Here is a 21,538-nt window from a genome sequence, read left to right on the forward strand (position 1 = left end):
CCACTCTGTGTGTGTGTGTGTGTGTGTGTGTGTGTGAGAGAGAGAGAGAGAGAGAGAGAGAGAGAGAGAGAGAGAAAGAGAGAGAGAGAGAGAGAGAGAGAGAGAGAAACTTGGGGCAGTTGGTTCTGGGCTTCCATCAAGTCTATCCAAGATCAAAATCAGGCCCCACGGAGACTTGTCACCAACCTCACCCTCCTGGTTTTGCCCACACTGGCAGTTTGTGTAGCACAGGCTGACTGTGAGCTCATCTTCTAGCTGACTACTGGGATTGCAGACTTGAACTGACTGCCCCTCCCCCCACTTATTTAGTTTGTTTTTATGCTGATTTTTAGGGGTCAGAGGCACACTTGCTGTTGGTAGTCTAAACATCCCCACAGTTCCTAAAAGCAGCCAGGTACGCTCCTCCCCACAGTTACCTGGCAAGAGCCAGGTAGGCCTGGCCCACTATAAAAGGGGCTGCTTGGCCCCTCCTCCTCTCTCTCCTACTCTTGCTTCCCGCTTGCCTCCCCCCACCCCCCACCCCCTTTCTCCCTCTCTCCAGGTGGTCATGGTAACCTCTAATTCTCTCCTCTCTGCCTTTCTCTGCCTCTACTATTCTGTTAATTCCCCTCCCCATACCCTAAATAAACTCTGTTCTATACCAGTGGCTGGTCTCTTAGGGGGCGAGGATGCCTCCTCATAGGCCCGCCAGGGCACCCCCTTCCCCCACACCCAGATAGAACATATTCTTATAGCTCTTTCTCCTTTTATGATCACAACACTCGCTACGGCATGTACCTGATGGTCAGAAGACAGCTTTCGGGAGTCTGATCTTTCCTTCCATCATGCGGTCCCAGGGATCAAATTCAGGTTGTGAGGCTTGGAGGTGGCAGGTGCCTTAGCCAGCTGAACCCTCTCTCCACCCATGCTCTGTTATATTGTTGCCGCGTGGAAGTTCTTTGTCTATCGGAATGCCAGACCTTTACTGTCAGTATGACTCACGAATGTCTCCATCCATTCTCTGGGCTGCCTTTCACTCTCCGAGGAATGTCCTCTGTGAACAAAAGGTCTTGATCTTTTTGTGGAGTTTAATTGACTCCTTTCTTTTGTAACTTGTGCCTTTGATGTCACATCCCGGAAACCACTGCCAAACCCAGTACCATAGAGATTTCCCCCAAGAGAGTCCTAATGGTTTTATAGTTTGGACTCTGAAATTTAGATCTTGGGCCGGTTTGAATTAATCTTTGTATGAAGTACAAGTTGGTTTGTGTTTGTGTGTGGACACTGTTTCTTGGTAGCACTTGTTTAAAGTCTGTCCTCTCCTGCCTGTGAATGTTTATTTGGAGCTCTCTGTCTGTCTGTCTGTCCGTCTGTCCTCATGTCAGTAGCTCTGCTTTGATTACCTTAGTTTTCTAGTAAATTTTGACAACATGAAATAAGTTCTCCAACTTTTTTTCAAATTAAGTTAAATTAGTTTTAGTAATTTGACAGCATGCCACTTCATCATATAATCAACATAAACGTTGTTGATGAGGTTGTTTACATTCGTTCATAATAAGGCTTGAAATTTGTCTGTATTTAAATTAATTTAACTGTCATTCAGTTCAGACTAGCCACACCTGGGGCCACATGTGGATCATGAGCACTGCATTGTGTGGCTCAGAGTTCCCTGGGGAGTGCACGGGATGGCAGTCTGTGACATCTGTGACAACCAATACCACAGTGCATTTGTCCCTTTAATGTTGGGGTGGCAAAAGGAAGCCATTTGTAGGTGCCTCAATAAAGAGGCAAAGGGGGAGGATGACACAAAGGCCTGATGGGGAGGGTGACCCTTGTGCTCAGGCTTGGAGTTAGAATAGGGTTTTGAACAGCAGGCATGGGTGGAAGGCTGCTCTGGACAGATCGCAGCTTCATGGAGGACTCAGGATTCTTGGAGAGCCATAGGCAGTTCTTCCAGCGTCACCAGGGTCTTAAGAGTGGAAGAGGATGGGGCTGGAGAGATACCTTAGTAGTTAAGAGCACAGGCTGTTCTTCCAGAGGACCAGGGTTCAACTCACACTTGTCTATAACTCCACTTACAGGGGATCTGACAGACATATATGCAGACAAAACACCAATGCACATAAAATAAAAATAAATCTTTTTTTTTTTTTAAAGTGGAATAGGAGCCAGGTGGTGGGGGCAAAAGCCTTTAATCCCAGCACTCAGCAGGCAGATCTAGGCTAGCCTGGTCTACTGAGGAAGTTCTGGGATAGCCAGGGCTACACAGAGAAACCTTGTCTTTAAAAAAGAGACTAGGAGAGGGCTGGTGAGAGGAGAGGTGAGCTGAGGCTGGCTGGTCTCCCTGTTACCTATCTCTCAGCTTTCCACTTATGGGCTGGGCTTTCCCTTATCACTGTGTCTCTCCATTCAGACCTGTAGTTTAGAGTCCGGTAAGGCACATCTGCATGCCATCATGTGGGAGTCACAGTCAGGAAGGGAGCCAGATCTCTGAGTTCCAGGATAGCCAGGGCTGCTTAAAGGGACTGTCTTGGAAAACAAAACAAAAAACCAAAATGTAAATAAATAAATAAATAAAATAACAGCAACAATGAGCAATTTAGAACTTAGCGCTTTTCTCTGCTTTACTTTTTACTTGGTCAAGTTAAACGGGGCTGGGTCTTCCAAGGTTTGTTTATGTTCCATCCCATCTCCGCATCTTCCAGTTTCCCTTCCTGGCCATGTGGGTCCCTTTCCCACCCTGGAGTCTGCTTTTCTTTCTATCTAGAATATTCTTCCCTCAGATTACAAGTGTGAGTCACTCTACTTCTGCCCTGTTCCCATCTCTGTTTACTTTTATAAGACCTGTGGCATCCACAGAGGTCTCCCCTCCCACCCCATATGAGATCAACCGTCTCCCGAACAGTTTCTCTCCCCCTGCAGCCTGGCTCTGTGGTCTGCTGTCTGCCTGCATTCGGAGCAGAGCTTTGAGAGCAGGCATTAGCCTGTCTCTTTTTCTTCAGCCTTTGGTATCCCTAAGTGTTACATCACGAAGTGAATGAATAGACAGAGTCAGCCAGGTAGTCGGTGTTCCTGAGCTGGTAGGGTGCTTGCTCAGCATTCGTGAGGCCCTGGGTTCCAGCCCCACACTTAGGGCAGAAGCAGATCAGAAACTCATGGCCATCCTAGCATAATAGCAAGCTCTAGGCCAGCCTGAGATGAGTGAGACACTATCTCACAAGCAAAACAGAGCAAAATACAGAGATGTGCAGGTCTTTATAAGAACGTTGGGAGATTTTTGCATTTGCTTATTTATTTTTACTGGCTTTATATTCAGAGAACATCAAACATTTACAAAGTTGAATGGATGGTTTATTGTGCACATATTCTCCAATTAGATTCAAGGATGTTTCTGCCTCTCTCAAGTTGCTTCCTGATCTTGCGTGTGTGTGCCTATAGCATATGCATGTACACAAGTGGGACCTCTCAAAGATCACATGGAGAAACCTGACATTCACTCTCTCCCTTAGAAGTTGGTGCTGGAGAGTGGTGAATCTCGAGGTGCCTGGCAGTGGTGCCTTGGGCCATGGCCTCCGACCTGGGCTTCTCACCTCCCGAGGTGCCTGAGCCCACCTTCCTGGAGAACCTGCTGCGGTATGGACTCTTCCTGGGAGCCATCTTCCAGCTCATCTGTGTCCTGGCCATCATCGTACCCATTCCCAAGTCCCATGAGGCGGTAAGTCCTTCCCTGGGACCTCAGCTTTCTAGATGGCAGGCTGGATGGATTCCTGTGGCAGGAGAATCGCCACAGACAAGATGGGCAGGGGCTGTGTGACCCCTGTCAAGTTAACTTGCTTCCTGGAAGACCACCTGATGGATGAGGTCACAGACGCACCAGAAGAAGGCGTCAGATCTCGTTATGGATGGTTGTGAGCCACCATGTGGTTGCTGGGATTTGAACTCCAGACCTTTGGAAGAGCAGTCGGGTGCTCTTACCCACTGAGCCATCTCACCAGCCCCACTGAGTACTCTTAACCAGTGAGCACCCTCTATTTGATAAACATCAACTTATAAAAATTTGAGCAAAAATTTAAATATTTTTCATTTTCACATTATATGTATGAATATTTTGCTTGCGCATGTTCAGATGCCATCTGTGATTTTGAGAGCCACCATGTGGTTGCTGGGGAGTGAACCCAGGTCCTCTGCAATAGCAACAAGTACTCTGAACTGCTAGGCCATCTCTTTAGTCCCGTTTTAGTTTCTAAGTTACACTTATTTATTTGTTTGTTTGTTCATGGGAGAGAGAGAGAGAGGGAGGGGGGGGTAAGCTTGTGTGGAAGTCAGAGAGAACTTTGGGGAGTTGGTTCTCTCCTTCCACCGTGGGGGTTCCAGGGATAGAACTCAGTTTGTCAGTCTTGGCAGCAGTCACCTTTACGGTGTGAACCATTCCACTGACCTGGGTTTTATTCTTTGTTTTGATACTTGAGATAGGGTCTCCTTTGAAGCCCAAACTGTCCTTGAACTCACTCTTCTCCCACTTCAGCCCCCCAATGCTGCAATAGCAAGTGTGTGCCAACACACTCAGCCACAAAACATTTTTTTAAAAAGAAGTTGCACCAGGTGTAATAGCTCACACCTACAATTACAGCACGCAGGAAGCTAAAGCAGGGGGATTGCTGTAAGTTTGAGGGCAGCCTAGACTCCAGTAAATTGCAGGCCAATTTGGGCTACAGTGAGACTCTATCTCAGTGGAATTCATACTGGGTATTTAAATTAGAATTCATACTGGGTATTTAAATTCAAACTGAAGACTCAGGTGTTTTTCACACTTGTTTGTTTGAGTTGGTTGGTGTGTGAGTGAGTGTGTTTGCCACTGTGTATGGAGGTCAGAGGACAACCGTCAGGAGTTGGACCACGAGGGTCCCTGGGACTGAACTCAGGTCGTTAGGATGGCTGCAAGCGCCCTTGCCCACTGAGATATCTTGCCAGCTCTAAAGTTATATCTTTGGCTTATATTGGCAGTCTTATTTTATAGAAAGATTAACAAAATGACTAATTTGTTCTGTCCTGCTATGTTGGAGGTCACCAAAGCCACCTCACAATTGTGGTTACCACAGTGAAAGGCTATAGAGAAGGCACAGGATAAAGCTGTAGAGAAACTGACCCAAGTCCAAAAGTGCCCTGACTGGAGCCACACAGATGTCCAGCTCCAACAGCAAGGAGTCAATAGATCATTAAGCACTGTCTAGCTAGGGACGCCTTAGAGACTCTATGTCCAGGCTGTGTATGCATTTCGGTTGTTTAAGACAGTAACGGATATGGGCTGGTGAGATGGCTCAGTGGGTAAGAGCACCCGACTGCTCTTCCGAAGGTCCAGAGTTCAAATCCCAGCAACCACATGGTGGCTCACAACCATCTGTAACAAGATCTGACTCCCTCTTCTGGAGTGTCTGAAGACAGCTACAGTGTACTTACATATAATAAATAAATAAATCTTAAAAAAAAAAAAAAGACAGTATCGGATAGCAGAAGTTGGCCTTAAATTCCTGCTCTTCCTGACTCTGTATTCCTAATGATGGAATTTTAGACATGTATACCACACCTAGTTTATGGGGTGTTTGGAACTAAACCCAGGGCTTCAAGCATGGTAGGCAAGCCCTTTACCAAATGAGTAACATCCGCAGCCTATAAGTATGGCCATAAGCTAACCGTTTTCCTTATCTGTGACAGTATCGGGCATTTGATCTAGGGCATCACTTACTGAGAGGCAAGTGTTCTACACACAGGCTATAGCCCTAGCCTATGAGGCTTTTTATTAGGGATTGGTTATATAAGCACTTTTTACTTACTATACACTCCAGTTTCAGACTTGCAGAGAGCAGGTGTCCAGCATAAGCCATGTTGCTTAATGGGTTAGGCACAGTGCACTCTCAGGAGCCATGGGATGAGGGGCGCTGTTAGAGATCCCAGTGCCCAGTGCTGGCATGCCAGCAGGGACCGTCCACGCGGGCAGGTAACACACCTAAGTGTTTGATTAGCTCTGACCGAGACTCAGGCAGGAAGGTGAGGGTTTGTTTTGACCTTGGGTTGCATTCCTGCAGGGAGATTGTCCTGAGAATGTTGCTCTCAGTCTCTTCTCTGTGGCTCACTCCACTCTGGAAAACATTAGGTACATTTGCTACAACTTGTTTTTAATTTCTAGGAATTCTTCTTACTAATTTGTTTTTGAAATCTTATAAAATGTTTATATATAATGCTTCCAACCTGTATAATAAGGTACATTCATAGAAGTTTCCTTTAATCTCATTATGCCCCCACCACTCCCTGCTTCCTCCCATAGGGAACCATTTTTATTACTAAGATTCATCTTTATCATTTCGATTCATTGTTGTTTTTTAACCCAAATAAATGCTTGAGTGTTGTATATATATGAATATACGCATGTTTGTAGTCCTGTGGTCTGTCTCTGTTGAGTGCTGGGATTAAAGGCCGGCTGTTTCTTAATGCACAGCACATGGTGGAGGCTGCACATCTCAAGGCTTGTCGTGTCTGAAGCTCCTGCTTACGCAGTGGGTCCTGGTGCAGTGGGGAACTAAGTGAGAGGAGCAGGTGTGGCATGGGGCCAGGGGAAGAGGAACACCAGGTTTCAAGTTTTAAAAAAGTGCCATTAAGGGGTTGGAGAGATGGCTCAGGGAGCACTGGCTGCTCTCTCAGAGGACCCGGGTTCAATTCCTAACACCCACATGGCAGCTCACACCTGTCTGTAATTCCAGTTCCAGGGTTTCTACTATAGTCACACAGACGGACAAAACACCAATGAACATAATACAAAATAAATTACATATTTTAAAAGGTGCCTTCAAGACAACTTGGGTGGTCTGTCAAGTCAACAGGTGGATCTTCATGTCTGTAGAAAGAGGAGACTGTGGGCAAACAGTTGACGACGTTAGGGCATGTGTCACTGAAGTCGTGGGAGAGCGTGGAGAGCATGAAGTCTCCCAGGGAGACGCAGAAGTGAGAGATGGTCCTCTGGCACACACCTGTGATCCCAGCAAATTCAGGGCCGATTTGGGCTGCGTAGACACTGTCTGCAGGAGGGATATGGGAATGGCCTAGTGGTAAAGTGCTTGCTGTGCAGCATGAGGACCTCAATTTGGGTCCTTAGCATCCACATGGCTAAGCGCACGTCACCCAGCCCTGGGTGGGTGAGACAGGCAGAATACTAGGGTTTGTCTGCCACTGACCCAGCTGAACAATAGCAAGCTCCTGGTTTGGTGTCTCTTCTAGTCTCTGCACATGGACATGGATGCACATACATACCACATACCACATACCACATACCAAATACATATGTGCACATTCTCACGCACACATAAACAGGACAAAGGGCGGAGCTTGGGGGGGGCTCCAGCATGGGCAAGCCGTGGCCTGTGCTGGTTCCGTCCACCGTGCATTTGGGCTATTTTGTGGATGTCACCATAGGACTTCTTCTGCCTGTAGTCACAGCACACTTTAAGAGCACAGTGCCTGACCCCAGTCCTCGCCAGGGCATGCTGTGGGTATCATAAGTGACAAACTTATTGTCATCAGCTGCCCCTGCTGAGGCTGCGTTGGATCCCCAGAAAGGGGATGATAACTTGTTTTATTTGGAGAGCTAGGTAGAGCTAGGAGAGGAAGCCGGGTTCCGCTTATTGTTCTTAACCCTTTGAAGTGAGCAGAGGCTTGGAGCTATCCCACAGGCTCTCAGGGAAGACCCGGGCAGGCTAAGGTCCTTTGAATAAGGAGTTGACAAAGGGCTCATAAATCAGCTCCCCAAAGTGAACTGAAAGCTCCCCTCTGACCTCCACTGTGACAAACACCCCCTCCCCCAATGACATTTTTAAAAAATTTTAATACCTGTCTCCTAAAAACCGGCCAAAAATTTTTTTTGAGTACAGTCCTCTTAAATCACCCAACAAGCAAGGAGCCTTAACTTAGCTCGTCTTTTAAAATATAAACAGGTTGCAGCAAAGGGTTGCTGCTTTCTTGTAGTTCCCAGGGCATGGAGCACAGGGAGCTGCCTTCCTAACTGATGGTTACTGTGTTAACTTGGCTTTGTTCTGTTTTGCTGAGACAAGCTTTCACACTGTGGCCCATGCTGGTCTCAAACTGAGAATAGTAGCCCTCCTGCCTCAGTTTCCCAGGTGCTGCAGTCGCCACAGGCGTGTGCCACCACACAGAGCTGTTCTAGCTGTCTTTGTGAATGCATGTGTGTCTGGGTAGAGGTCAGAGGGTGACTCACAGGGATGGGTTCTCTCTACTGTGTGGACTCTGGGGATCAAACCCTGAGCGACCAGCAGCCCAGTGGCAGGTCATTTCACCGACTGAGCCATCTCACTGGCGCCAGTGTTAGCTGGTCTGGAACTCACACTCAGAGATCTGCCCACCTCTCTCTCTCCTAAGTTCTAGGATGAAAAGAGTGCACCATTATATTCCACCCTTTTCCTTTTAAGAAGAGCTTGCTAGGGGCCTGGAGAGATGGTTCAGTTAGGGTGGCTACTATTCCTGCAGAACACCTAGGCTTGGCTTCCAGCACCCACACTGGGCAGCTCACAGCACTTACAACTTAGGCTCCAGAGGATCCACCACCCTCCTCTGGCCTCTGTAGGCACCGTATAAACAATACATACACATAAATACAGATAAAGTAAATCTTAAACAACAAAAAACTGGGGCTGGAGACGCGGCTCAGCTGTTAAGAGCACTGGCTGCTCTTGCAGAGGACCTGGGTTTGGTTCCTAGCACCTACATGGTGGCTCACAGCCAACTCCAGTTCCAGCAGATCCAGCAACCTCTTCCGGCCTGATCTCCCATCTCTGTGGGTACCAGGCATGCACATGGTATTCATTTAAACAAGGAGACAAATCATTGTACACATAAAATAAAATATATACATCTTTTATTATTTATTTATTTATTTTTGTTTTTCAAGACAGGGTTTCTCTGTGTAGATCAGGCTGTCCTGGAACTCAGAAATCTGCCTGCCTCTGCCTCTCAAGTGCTGTGATTAAAGGTGTGTACCACCACTGCCCGGCTTATCTTTTAAATATTAAAAACAAACAACCAAACAAAACCTTTTCAGTAGGTGTTAGGGATGGTGATGATGATGATGGTGATAAAATAAAGTACTGTGAGCCCATTTACTGCCTTAGACTAGCATATGGTCCCTGGGACTAGGGATTCTGCTACCAACATTCTTCTGTATGCTGCCATGAGACAGCCTCCACTCCCTCCCACAACTCGTAACTACTCACATGGAAAGGAGAGGAGCTGTGTGCAAGAACTAGAGAGCGCAGTGGTGAGTGTCAGGGCAATGGTGAGTGTCAGGGCTAGGCGGATGTGGATGTGTGTGTGTCAGACAGCCAGCCTTTGGGGGGGAGGAAGGGGGCTTTAACTGAGGGACACAGGAGGTCTAAGGGAGGAAGGGAGCCTGGGAAAGTAGGGGCAGCTTGTAGAGGCTCCTTACAGCCTGAGGGCAGCAGAGGGGTGCTTGGATGCTACAGAGGTGGGGAGGAGCAGAGTGGGGTGAAGGGCTGCTCTGTGCTGGTTGCTTAAGGCAAAACGATCCTCTTGCGACATATAGACACAAGGTTTATTAGGGGCTTTTTGGGTCAGAAGATAATATTTTTGGCTCCAGATGATGGGAAAGCCTTTAAAAAGCAAAAGAATGTCTTTGCTGTTTTCCAATAAGCTGATTTCTTACAATGGTTTATGCCTTCAGCGCTTCAATACTTAAGAGATTATCTGAAAGCTCTTTGGAGGCTAATCAGGAGAGAGAAAAAGAACACATATAAATGCTTCCCACACCACCCCCCTTCCTTTTCAGAGGAGAGACAAGAATCCATTGGCCAATGCAAGCCAGGCCTCTGGAATCCTAAGCCAGATGGAAAGGTTTTCCCATTGGCACCCTATTAAGCTAAGACCTAAGAAAACATTTATTTGCTCCTGACTAAGGCCAAGGCCACACAACCTGAGTATTTTACTGAAGGCTGAATTAAAAAAATGTGAGTTAACAGGTCCTTAGACTCAGACAAGACAGCAAACGCAGGCCAAGTTTGGTTATATGGAGCATGGTAAAAAAGGACCCGAGGGACACTGGTGACCAGTGTGTAAAGACCCCACGCCTTTGCCAGTTCCAGAACCTATGGTGCAAGAAGAGAAGTGACTCCATAATGTTGTCCCTGACCTTCACAATGTCACATGTGTACACACACACACACACACACACACACACACACACACACTAAATAAAGGTAATAAGATTTAGGCTGCACATGGTGGCCCACGCCTTTAATCAGCACTCTGAGAGCAGAGGCAGGTGATCTCCGAGTTCAAGGCCAGCCTGGTCTATGTGGCCAGCTACAGGTATGTGGTGAGACCCTATCTCAAAAGGAAAATAAAATAAAAAGGATTCTGAGATAGCTTCTAGGCTCTAGAGGGAAGAGATTGATTGTCGATGTTTGCACATGAGCCAGGGACTGGGAGTGTCCTTGCTCTGTGGTTCTGTACCTGGCTGGGCCATCTGGGGAATTTTTGTAGCCCTTAACTGACTGCCTGAGACCGAGACACTGAGTCTCTTCTTCAGAGTCTTAGATCAATGTTTGCAACATGCCCAAATGAAACTAATAGGTATCATTTGTCTAGCCCTTCGATTCCCTGAAGAGGAGGACAGGTTAAGTTTGAAATGATAGCTTGATATCACAAGTTGTGAAGGGAGCTAAGTGATGGTAGTGTATGATTTTAATCCCAGCACCCAGGAGGAAAAGTAGGCAGATCTCTAAGTTCAAGGCCCGCCTGGTCTATAGAGCTAGTTCTGGATAGCCAGGGCTACATGGAGAAACCCTCTCTGGAAAAAAAATAACAACAACAAAACCCAACCAACCAAGTTGGGAAAGGAAAAGCTAGAAGAAGTTAGAATAAAGACCTTGGAGTAATGGAGAGTGTGCATGCATGTGTGTGTGAGTGCGTTGGGAAGTCACTGTTTTGAAACTGGCACTACTCTCCTGTAGCCCCGACTGGCCCTCGCCCACCTGGCCCTGAACTTGCTGTGTATCCAAGGATGACTTTGTACTGTGATCCTCCTTCTGCCTTTGCCTCCCTCAGCAGCAGGATTCTCAGTGTGTCCCACCACACCCAGCTTCTATTAGCACGCTTACTTGAAACTTAGGAGTTGCTGGGCTCTGCAAAGAAATTAAGATTCCAGCAAGGCCTGACCTTGCCCTTCCTTACCTACTGTGCTTGACATTTATGTGCACTGTAGATTGACTGATATGTGGTCGCTGCTGGGGTGGGAACCTGGAACTCCTAAGGTGCCCTCTGCCTCCCCTTTACTCCTCTGTCCCTCTGTCTTCCAAGGCTCTCACCAGGGCCTGCTTCCTCTGCTCCATGACCCTGTGGTGAGATGACAGCTCCCAGGATTCATCTCTTTCAGCTACAGCATCCCAAGGAGGCTGTCTTCCTGCTTGGTCTGGTTGAAAGGCCTCTGGAAGGAACTGTATGGCTGGCCTGCTGGGGACAGCAGTGGGCAGGGGATTGGCGCTGCAGAGTGATGGCTGGGATTGAGGAGTGGAGATCTCTTCCTCCAAAAGCTGGAAATCCCCAGAAACTAGAGGCAATCGGGTTCTGCTCGCCATCTCTGCCAGGCCCAAGCCTCCCTCTTCAGAGGGGTTCTAGCAGAGCTGACTTAGGCTTCTGGGGCCTGTGATGACATCTGTAAGCTCCCTGGGTGTTGCTCTGGGGAGGTCTGTGTAGGTTTTTCTAGGTGAGATGCAGCACCTTAACGGGCAGTGAGCCAGACATCCTGGGGCAGAGACACTTAGATGCTGGGGCACATCTTTCCTGTACTTCAAGGCAGAACACTTACATCCTGTGAGTGTGAGGCTAGCCTGGTGTACATAGCAACTTCCAGGATTGCACAATGGGACTCCGTCTTAAAGAAGAATAGTGAAGGTGTGTGGGAGGCTGCTCCCTCTGCCCTCTCTGACCAGAGCTTGCCCCCCCACCCCCACCCCAAGACGTCTTTTGGATCAGCTTCTGCACAGAATGTAGAATCAGTTGGTCTTGAGTCAGTAGGTGCTGGCTCTGTTCAGTGACTTGTGGAGCAGACAATAAGAGCGCATCTGGCAGCTCACCATGAGTTTAAATGTTGGCTGAGCTAATCTTGACTATTCCTGTGTCATCTCAGCAACTAGCTAGCTGCCAACACCTAGAAGGTGAACGACTTTGCATACTTACATACATCTCTGTCCAGGTCTGTTGTGTTGATGAGAACCCAGCGGCCTGTAGCTTCCCCACACAGACATGGTATTGGCTCATTAGCTTGGGGAACTGGGGATCTCAGGCCTAGTGGACTTGGAAGCTTGAAGTCTTTGGAACTGTCTGTCTCTCCTGCTTTTGCTTTTCCCAGGGTACTGGCTTCCTTCGCATGCCCTGTGCTGAGCAAGGAAGATAGTTACTGTCAGCATCCCTGTCACCAGGGTTTATAGCTCAGAGCCATTCCCTTGTCAGGTCACTTTACAAATCTCACAGAGGCTCTACTTGACCACATGCTCCCCTAGGGAACTCACCTTTGTATAGTGAATTTGGTGGCATTTAATGTACAGAACCTGAAGCCTGTAGTGTTTGGAGACCTAAAAGCCCTTCCCTGAGCTCTGGATCAATGGTCTAGAGTGCCAGAGCCCCGTGAAAAGTTCTGTGTGGGGGCCTTGCATTTCCATGCCCATCAGGGCCACCATAACTATATAGTTAACTTGAACACACATGTCCCCGGTCCTGGCATCCAGGGACTGGCTCACAGAACCACCTCTGGTTCTACTGTCATGGGGTTGCAGCTTGGGAGGAGCTGGCTTGGAGGCAGGTGTGCTTTACTTAATGACCTGTTCCTGAGATGCTGTGTAGTGAGCAGAGCGAAGGCGTCATACATGCTCCCACAACCACCAGGATCGAGTGCGGACCAGCTCATAGGGAGGCTAGATGCACGGCAGCCACAGACTAACCAGTGGGAGAGACCTAGAGAGTGTTGTCAAAGTGTGTCTAGAATGAGCTTCTGAGGCTGTTTTGTGGTGTGCATGCGTCCATGCGTGTGTACACACTCATGAGGCTCTGCAGGTAGAAGCCCAGGTTAATGTCGGTTGTCTTTCTCAACTGTTCATCATGTTTTGATTTTCTTAACTAGTTTTTATCTTGGTTTTTTTTTTTTTTTTTAATGTATAAGAGATGTGGGAAGCCACATGTGCCGTTGCAGAGTGGCACTGACTACTGCTGGCCACCACGCATAAGTTTGGATAAACAACCAATGTGTACATATGCAGTAAAGCTTTTTGCCAAGTCACTGCCTGGCCCGGGCATGATAATGAGGCTTTGAGAGTATAACCAATCAGATGTGAGACATGCAAATGAGGTATGATAATGAGGCTCTGTGAGGTACAGAGAGAGAAAGAGAGAGAGAGTAGCCAATCAGATGAGGAACATGCAAATGAGGCGTAGTACATAACCAATCCGGGTGTGAGACACGCCTCTCCTAGGCCTATATAAGCAGCACCAGGCTTGGGGGTCTCTTCGCCTCTACCATCAAGCTCTCCCAATAAACGTGTGCAGAAGGATCCTGTTGCAGCGTCGTTACTGCTGGCCAGTCTGGCGCGTGCAAGAAAGAATGTCTTGTCTTTGTATATGTCTGCACACCATATGTGTACAGTGTTCATACAGGCTAGAAGAAAACATCAGATCTCCTAGAATGGGTTACAGACAATGAGTGCTGGGAACCCAGCCCAGGTCCTCTGTGGAGATCAGCTCTTGGCCAACTGAGGCTTCTCCCAGTTGTGTTTTCGAGATGAGTCCTCTCACTGATCCTGGAGCCCAGCAGTTCAGCTACCCGAGACATCTTGTCTTTGCCTCCCTAAGCCAGGATAGCAGGTGTGTGCTGCCACGCCCCACTCCTTACATGGGTACTGGGGATATGAACTCAGGTCTTTATGCTATTACAGAAAGCACTTTACTAGCTGAGCTGTCTCCCCAGGTGCCCCGCCCAGGTGGTTTTTTCTAACACAATTCCACTTACCTGCCAAGTGTCTTAGATGCTGTGTCTCTGTTGGCGTAGTTAAGCCCTGTGGACAGCCTCCCCCACCCCCATTTCATCTGGTGGGTTGTCCAGTGCCCTGCTCCATCTCTATCTACAAGGACATTTTAGCCCCTGTCCTGCCTGGGTCCTTGGGCAGGAATGACCCAGTGGGAAGGGACAGAGCTCCAGCGTGAGGCAGACTGGTCCTGTGCAGTCCTAATCTCGGCAGAGCCATAGGAGGAAGCTCCCTGCGGGGCTAATGAGCCGGTTCCTTGGCGGTTCCTTGGTGGTTCCTAGGCTGCGCCTGAGCATAGTACTGCTTTTGCTTCCCTGGACTGTTTCAAGGGAGGAATGGCAGTGTTGAATAGGGTGCACAGCCATGTAGAGCCGCACACTGGAGACAGCTAGCTTAATCCTTCTCTCGGACACTGGCAGACTCTGTTCCCTGAGCCTGGCCAATAGCAGCAATCGTCTGACCTGGTGATCTGCTCTCTTGCCACCTCATTATGGATAGGGTTGTGTCCACAAGAGACATCTCCATGAACCCAGGAAACTCCTGGCAACGGAGGCCTCTTCTTTTTCTCAATTGCTTCAGACTTGAGGTGTCTGGGTGCTGTTCCCTGTGTTTATAGCCTGAGGCCCATCCTGGCACTTTGTCTAGATGAGTGGCACAGGGCCTGACTTGCTAACTACCAGCAGTAGGACCCCCAGACTGAAAGGTGAGGCTGATAGGGGTGTAGTCTGCAGTTCCCTGGCCTGTCCCAGGCATGCACATTAAGTCACTCACTTGCTCAGTAACTCCTGTCAGCTGAGAGGAAAAACCATCCCTGTGCTGCTCGGACCCGAGGACCCAGGTCACACTGTGACGCAGAAGGTCTCAGTGTCAGAGCTTTGGCTTCCTTGCCCGTCAGTGACACTCCTGTGGCTTCCTTATCATCACAAGGCCCAGTGAACAAATGACTGGAGTGCACTGGCCCTTCTGCAGCCCCTGTGGTGAGCACAGAGCTTCTTATACTGGGCACACATGAATAAACAGAGGACCCTGTACAACAGGTGAATGTCAGCAAGCAGTGCCAGTGGCTGAGTGAGAGGAACAGGCCAAGGCTGGAATTGACTGCCTCCCAGAAACCAAACGGGGTCTTTTAAAATCCATCTTATACAAAAGACGAGTAACATTTTAAAATCTGAAAACAGGCCCAGTCATGACTGTTGTCATCGTTTTAGGAAAAGAAACTACTGCTAGTGTGGAGGATGAGGAGAAGAAAGGATTCGAGAGGATGCAGAACGCCCAGTGGCCAAGCTGCTGTAGGTCCATGTGGGCAGTGGACTGTATATGTGGTTGGGATGAGCAAATCTAGAAGCAACAATATAAACAGGCCTCGGGAGCAGATGGGTGTGGGGCCGTGAGGGATCAGGGAGAGCTTAGAAATGAACTTGGGCAGCACATGGGGGGCAGTGCCAAAAGCTGAGGTATGGCAGGGTTAGGGCGAGGAGGAGACAGCAAATGCATCGGGAGGCATGATGACCGTGGTGTGTACACACCCACAGAGGACGGCTTCCACTGCATAGAGCAAACATGACTGCACTGTTAACCGCACTTCTGACTCCTCCAGGACCACTGGTCACAAGAAGGGGACAGACAGAATCTTCTCATTCTTGCATGCGACTCTGGGGGGCTGCTAAGTATAGAAAATAGATTTCATAGTTAATAATGAAGCAGTGAGAGACACAGATTCTAGCTCTGCTGCTCATCAACTGAGCTCTCAAACCAGCCCTGGTCCTTTCTGGGTGCTGTTCCCTGTGTTTACAGCCTGAGGCCCATCCTGGCACTTTGTCTAGATGAGTGGCACAGGGCCTGACTTGCTAACTACCAGCAGTGTTAGGGCTACTATGGCAGGGGTGTGACTGCTGTGTCTGCTGTGGTGTGACTGCCGTGGTGTGACTGCTGTGTCTGCCTTGTTGGTGTGACTGCTGTGGCCTGTGTGGCCGTGGTGTGACTGGTAGCAACACTGGAAGCTGTAGGTATTGGATGTGAAAATTGCTGGGCCCTGAGCTCATAGGAACCAAGAGGCCCTGCCGCTCTTTCACCGCATTCGCTCACTCGTTCACGGAGCCACTGCCCTGCAGATGGCTAGCTGGGTGAGACAGACATGAGAACATGTCACCTTAAAGGTGACATGCAATAAAGGAAGACATCCAGCATCAGCCTCTGGCCTCCACACACATGTGTACACACATACCTACGTACATACGCATGCACATGAATGCATGCACATGCGTACACCATACACACAGCACACGTGTCTGTGGTAGAGTGTTGGTGGTGTTATAAAGTAGCTGGGCACTTCCGTAAAGGAACACAGCAGAGAAGGAAGGCTGGGCAGTCTTTAGAAGCAGACTTTGTTGTTATTTTTTTAGCTTTCTGTGTTGGCATGAAGCTAAGTGTACCCTTCAGACCAGAAAAGGGTATCAGATCCCCTAGAACTGGAGTTACATACAAATGATTGTGAGCTACCACATGGGTGCTGGGAACTGGACCTGGGTTCACTGTAAGAGCAGCAAGTGCTCTTAACCACTGAACTCCAACCCCAGGAGTATGTTCTTAAGAGTAGCCAAGCCACAGGGTGGGGAGCTGGGCAGGGACAGAGGGTGCTCCTGGGAAGCCCTGCTGTCTGACCTTGGTGCTATTAGGCTGCTCAGCTGCCTTCTTAGGTATGGGGCATGAGGCAGTAGATGGTAGGAAGCCCTGGGGAGGCTTAGGGTGGAGAGACCTGCACCTGGGAAGCATCCTTTGTCAGGTACAGGAGTGAGCAGAGGCGGAGGTAGGGCAGGGACAGGCAGAATGGGAAGGGGTGGGGCTCAGATGCTAGAGAGTGGCTGAGTCAAGACAGAGAGTAGGTTGGGTCAGCAAGCTCTGAGACCTGTTGCAGAATAGTGGAAGGTGAACCATTGGGATCCCGGTCACCCTTCCTGCTGGAGGAAGGCTGGGCCTCTAGGAAAGATGCCATGTGGCCTGGGATGGTTGAGTTGGAAGGAATTGGGACAGGACATGCCCATACTAGTTATCTGGTGTGTAGTTGAATAGGGGTGGAGTCTCAGAGCCAAAAGGGACAAGGCAGCAGGAAGAACCTCTGTAGCATGAAGCAGCACAGGACAGCCACTAGGCCACTGTACCAGCTCCCATTGCCACAGGCTTGAGCACAGAGTATCAGCTCCATCCTGAAGACCTGGACAGGCCTCAGTAAGCTCTTTGGTGTATGTTTTAATTCTGCCCAGGGCACGTAGAGGCAGCCGGCTTCCACGATGTGTGCAGGTGCTATAAGGAGCAGCTCTCTGCTCCAAGGCCCTCAGTGACATAGACATCATATCCTGCTGGGTTTGCCTTAATCATGAGCCTGCCCAATGGACTCTACAGGGATGTGCAGTTGACAGCCTCTCTTCTGAGGCTTGGTTTTGTTGTTTTGTTTTGTTTTGTTTTGTTTTGTTTTGTTTTCTTGGTCAAGTTGCATAATAGTGTTGGGGGACTTTGGACACCATTGACTTATGGCAGGAGGCGGCTCAGCAGCTTGGGGGCTGTGAGCTCCAGTCCTGAAACTTTATAACACCCACAAGGCCGTTCCCTGAGCTGCAGTTCCTCCCCTGCAGGAAGGAGGCTGGGCCCTGGTGTCTCAGGTAATGCCAGGAAATAAAATGAGCTAGAACCTGGGCTCACTGAGTTCAACACAGATGTCTTAGTTAGGGTTCTACTGTTGTGAACAGACACCATGACTAAGGCAACCTTATAAGGACAACGTTTTTTTTTTTTCCCGAGACAGGGTTTCTCTGTGTAGCTAGCCCTAGCTGTCCTAGAACTCACTTTGTAGACCAGGCTGGCCTCAAACTCAGAAATCTGCCTGCCGCTGCCTCCCAAGTGCTGGGATTAAAGGCGTGCGCCACCACCGCCCGGCATAAGGACAACATTTTATCGGGGCTGGCTTACAGGTTCACAAGGCAGGAACATGGTGGTGTCCAGGCAGGAACGGTGCAGGATGAGCTGAGAGTTCTACATCTTCATCTGAAGGCTACTAGGAGAAGACTGGCTTCTAGGCAGCTAAAGCCCAAGCCCACAGTGACACACTTATTCCAACTAGGCCACACCTACTAGTAGGGCCACTCCCCAGGCCAAGCATATTCAAACCACCACAACAGAGGAACCTCTTTGTCTTCCAGAGCTAGGAGGTAGCTTTAGTCTGCTTTTTAATTTTTCTACTTTAAATAAAGATCAAGAGATTTAAAGGCTGGAGAGATAGCTCATCACTGGAGAGTACTTGCTTTGCCTGCAGAGGACCTGGGTTCAGTTCCCAGCACCCACATGGCGGCTCTTGGCTATCTGTAGCACCAGTTCCAGGGGCTCCAATACCTTTTTCTGACCTCTGGATAGTGAGAACACATATGATAGACATACATACATACGACATACATACATACCGGCAACACACACACAAAACGAAATTAATAAATCTCATAACAATTTGAAAAATATATCAAGAGGCAAAACAAGCAGCAACCTTTCTCATATTAAGTCTCAGCCAAGGCTACCCAGTAAGACCTTGTATCAGGAGTCGGAGGCAGGTAGACCTTCCCCAATGCTGTGCTAGTACCTTGGGGTGTTGGCCCTGAACAGTGCTGTTGAGTCATAGCACTACAAGGGGACACAGAGCTGCCATCACTGTATATGCAAAGAACCCAGGAGGAGCCAGGAGTCCACAGTTCATGGGAGGTCACCCAGCTGGCATGGATCTTGAATATTTTAAAACTTTATTTTTGTGTGTTTTTGTAAACAGTGTATGTATGTCTGAACATGTGTTATGTATGAGACTGTGTGTGTGTTATGTATGTGAGTCTGCATGGGAGAGTGTGTGTGTTTCTGTTTGTGTATGTGTATACAGGTGTGTATGAGTGTGTGCAGGTGTTTATGTAGGTGTGTGAGTGTGTGTGTGGTGTTATGCTTGTGTGTGTTTCTGAGTGCAGTTGTATAAGTGTTTTGTGTTTGAGTGAATATGTGTGTGTGATGTGTGAAGCGCATAGGAGCCACAGAGCACGTGGGGAAGTCAGAGGACGATCATGGAGTTAGGTTTTCCTTCTGCCTTCATGGAGACTCTGGAAACTGAACTGCACGCCGAATGCTGTTTACTCCTGAGCCATCTCACCAGCCTGGCGTGCATTGTTTTAATTTCATTTGTTTGTTTGTTTTATTTATTGCATTTGTTTATATGTTTATTGTTGCATGGGGTCATGCGTGCCACAAGCACTTGGTGGTCAGAGGACAACACAGTTTTAGGAGTCAGTTCTCTGTTCTCTCCTACTACGTGAGACCTTTGGGCTTGCTACACCTTTCCCAGCTGAGCCAACATGCCTCACCCCACACCCCCACCCTGACATGGAATTTTAAGAGTAAACACTGCAGACCAAGTGCAGCTTAAAGACAAAGCCCAGGTTGTGTCTGGCGTCCCCTGGACTAACCTGCTTTTGGCGTCCTTTGGGGCCACAATACTCTTCAGGTTATCACCAGATGAGAGGAAAACCACACAGGAGCTGCCATTCCAGATCCTGCCCTGCTGTGAGCAGAGTGGCCTCAGTGGCCTGGGGTGGCCTGCGCCTTCCGGGGGCTCAGCTTATTTATCTCCTGGTGAGGACAGACCCAGATCTGCAGCTTTGAACTTTCTTTTTTCAGCAGCAAAACCTTTGTTCCAACCAAATTTTATGAGAGCGCATCCCGGGGTATGAAACAGAGCAGAGCTGTCCCAGTTGCTGAGAACCTGGGATTCTTGCCCAAGGCTGCCTCTGACCTCCCCCAGGGCACCACCACCAGCCGCTGTAGCACACAGTGATAACCCACCTGCCCACTGCCTTCTCCACCCCCAGCTCAAAACGTGAGGATGAACAATCACCAGGAGTGCCAGCCACAGTAACGGGCCCACAGCCAAGCCTCACTAATACTGTCCTAGCTTGAGACATCCTGACAGCCACTGGGAGCCACCAGCCCTGTGACTTCACACACACACACACACACACACACACACACTGCTCCCAGGTGTCTGTCACCGTCCCCATCTTACACATAAAGCATGGGACTGAAGTCCCACAAGCCACTAGACTGGAAGGTAAAGGAGCCCAGATGGCACCCAGTGCCATGTAGCTGGTCTGGGTACTGATCCTTCTCTGTGTCTCTCTGGCGTGCGTCAGTTGACAGCATCCCGTTGGTCAAGCTGGAGTCCTCTAAACAGTACTCTGTTTTTTTAATCACCCCACAGGAGGCAGAACAGGCTGAGCCCAGAAGTGCAGAGGGGCCAAAGAAGCCCAAGGTTGCCATCGCTTCCACCAACAAGAGGCCGAAGAAGGAGACGAAGAAGAAGCGATAGAATCCTAGAATCCGAGGCCGAGGAGCCCAAGGCTGCAGCCTCGGGGACAGCCCTCCTGGGAACCAGCATCCTGTTTGCTCTCACAGACTGTCTCTGTCCTCGGCTCAGAGTCTGAGAGGATTGAAACTCCCTCTGACTACAGAGCTCTGAACAGTCCTTAGGCTCCAGCTGTGCAGACCACCACTTCCTCTTCTTTCTCTCTGTGGTGCACGGGAGATTCTCAAGAGCAAACACTGCCCCGAGGGTTCCGAGTCAGGTCAGGCTCACAGGGCAACGTATTCACATTAGTCCTGGAGTCCAGTGGGCTCGAGACCTGAGCCTCACTAACAGCATGGAATTGTTGCCTAAGGCTGCAGGCATACCCTCTCCCTGTGCTTGGGCCACATTTGTCTTTTGTGAGCACAGAACTTCACACGTGTTCAGGTCAGGATGCATGGCCGTGCAGTGTGAGCCAGCCAGGTCCTGAAGATGTTGGGGGTTGGGGGGTGAGGGGGGCGGACAGTAGAAGGCCTGGGCCCAGTGGTGCCTGCAGGGGAAGGTACAGCTGAATGAGGCCAGATTTCCTGGGCACAGACTTTGTAAGCCTTTGAAGCAGGCTTGTCCCTTTCACACCAACCTCCTTTTAACCCAGTTAACATTCAAAGTGCCTTTGACTTCAACCAGTCCTCCCCACATCTCGTATTCCCTGACCAGTGAAGGAAAATGATGTGGAGAAGTCAAAGTAAATAAAGTGTCCTGCATGCTGAGCCTGCCTGTGTTGCTACTGAGGAGGGAAAGGGGCAGCCTGGGTCTCTCCTGAGGGTGGGGGGAACACTGTCCCCAAGAAGTGGGACAGTGTGGAGAGAAAGGGCAGCTCTGGGTAAAGCGGCCCTCCAGGCCAGGCCACTCTGGAACAGGTTTTCAAAAAGGGTCCAATCAGTGACTCCATGCTGTCCTTAGTCACTGGGGACCCTTGCGAGTTAGTTTGCACAAGGTCCAAACCCCCTCTCCCCATAGGTCCCTCCAGCCAGAGGACAACACTGCTGTCCATAGAGATTCGAGAAATACACAACAGTACAATACAAAGCTTCAAGGCTCCAGG

The 21,538-nt window shown here is 49.2% G+C and overlaps 1 protein-coding gene across 2 annotated transcripts in view; it reads left to right on the plus strand.

Moving 5' to 3' along the window:
- Window positions 1-21,203, plus strand: part of Manbal (mannosidase, beta A, lysosomal-like) — a 29,180-nt gene extending 7,977 nt beyond the window's left edge. Inside the window, exons 2-3 of one of the 2 annotated variants that reach the window (XM_006500128.2) lie at window positions 3,492-3,694; window positions 20,350-21,203. In XM_006500128.2, the coding sequence (XP_006500191.1) occupies window positions 3,545-3,694; window positions 20,350-20,457 (258 nt within the window). In that variant the 5' untranslated portion in view covers window positions 3,492-3,544 and the 3' untranslated portion in view covers window positions 20,458-21,203. Of the gene's footprint in view, window positions 1-3,488; window positions 3,695-20,349 lie in introns of both variants that reach the window. The other variant, NM_026968.3, reaches the window with a different exon arrangement.
- Window positions 21,204-21,538: the final 335 nt, after the last annotated feature.

The sequence above is a fragment of the Mus musculus genome, chromosome 2 (genome assembly GCF_000001635.26).
Source record: "Mus musculus strain C57BL/6J chromosome 2, GRCm38.p6 C57BL/6J".
NCBI lineage: Eukaryota > Metazoa > Chordata > Mammalia > Rodentia > Muridae > Mus > Mus musculus.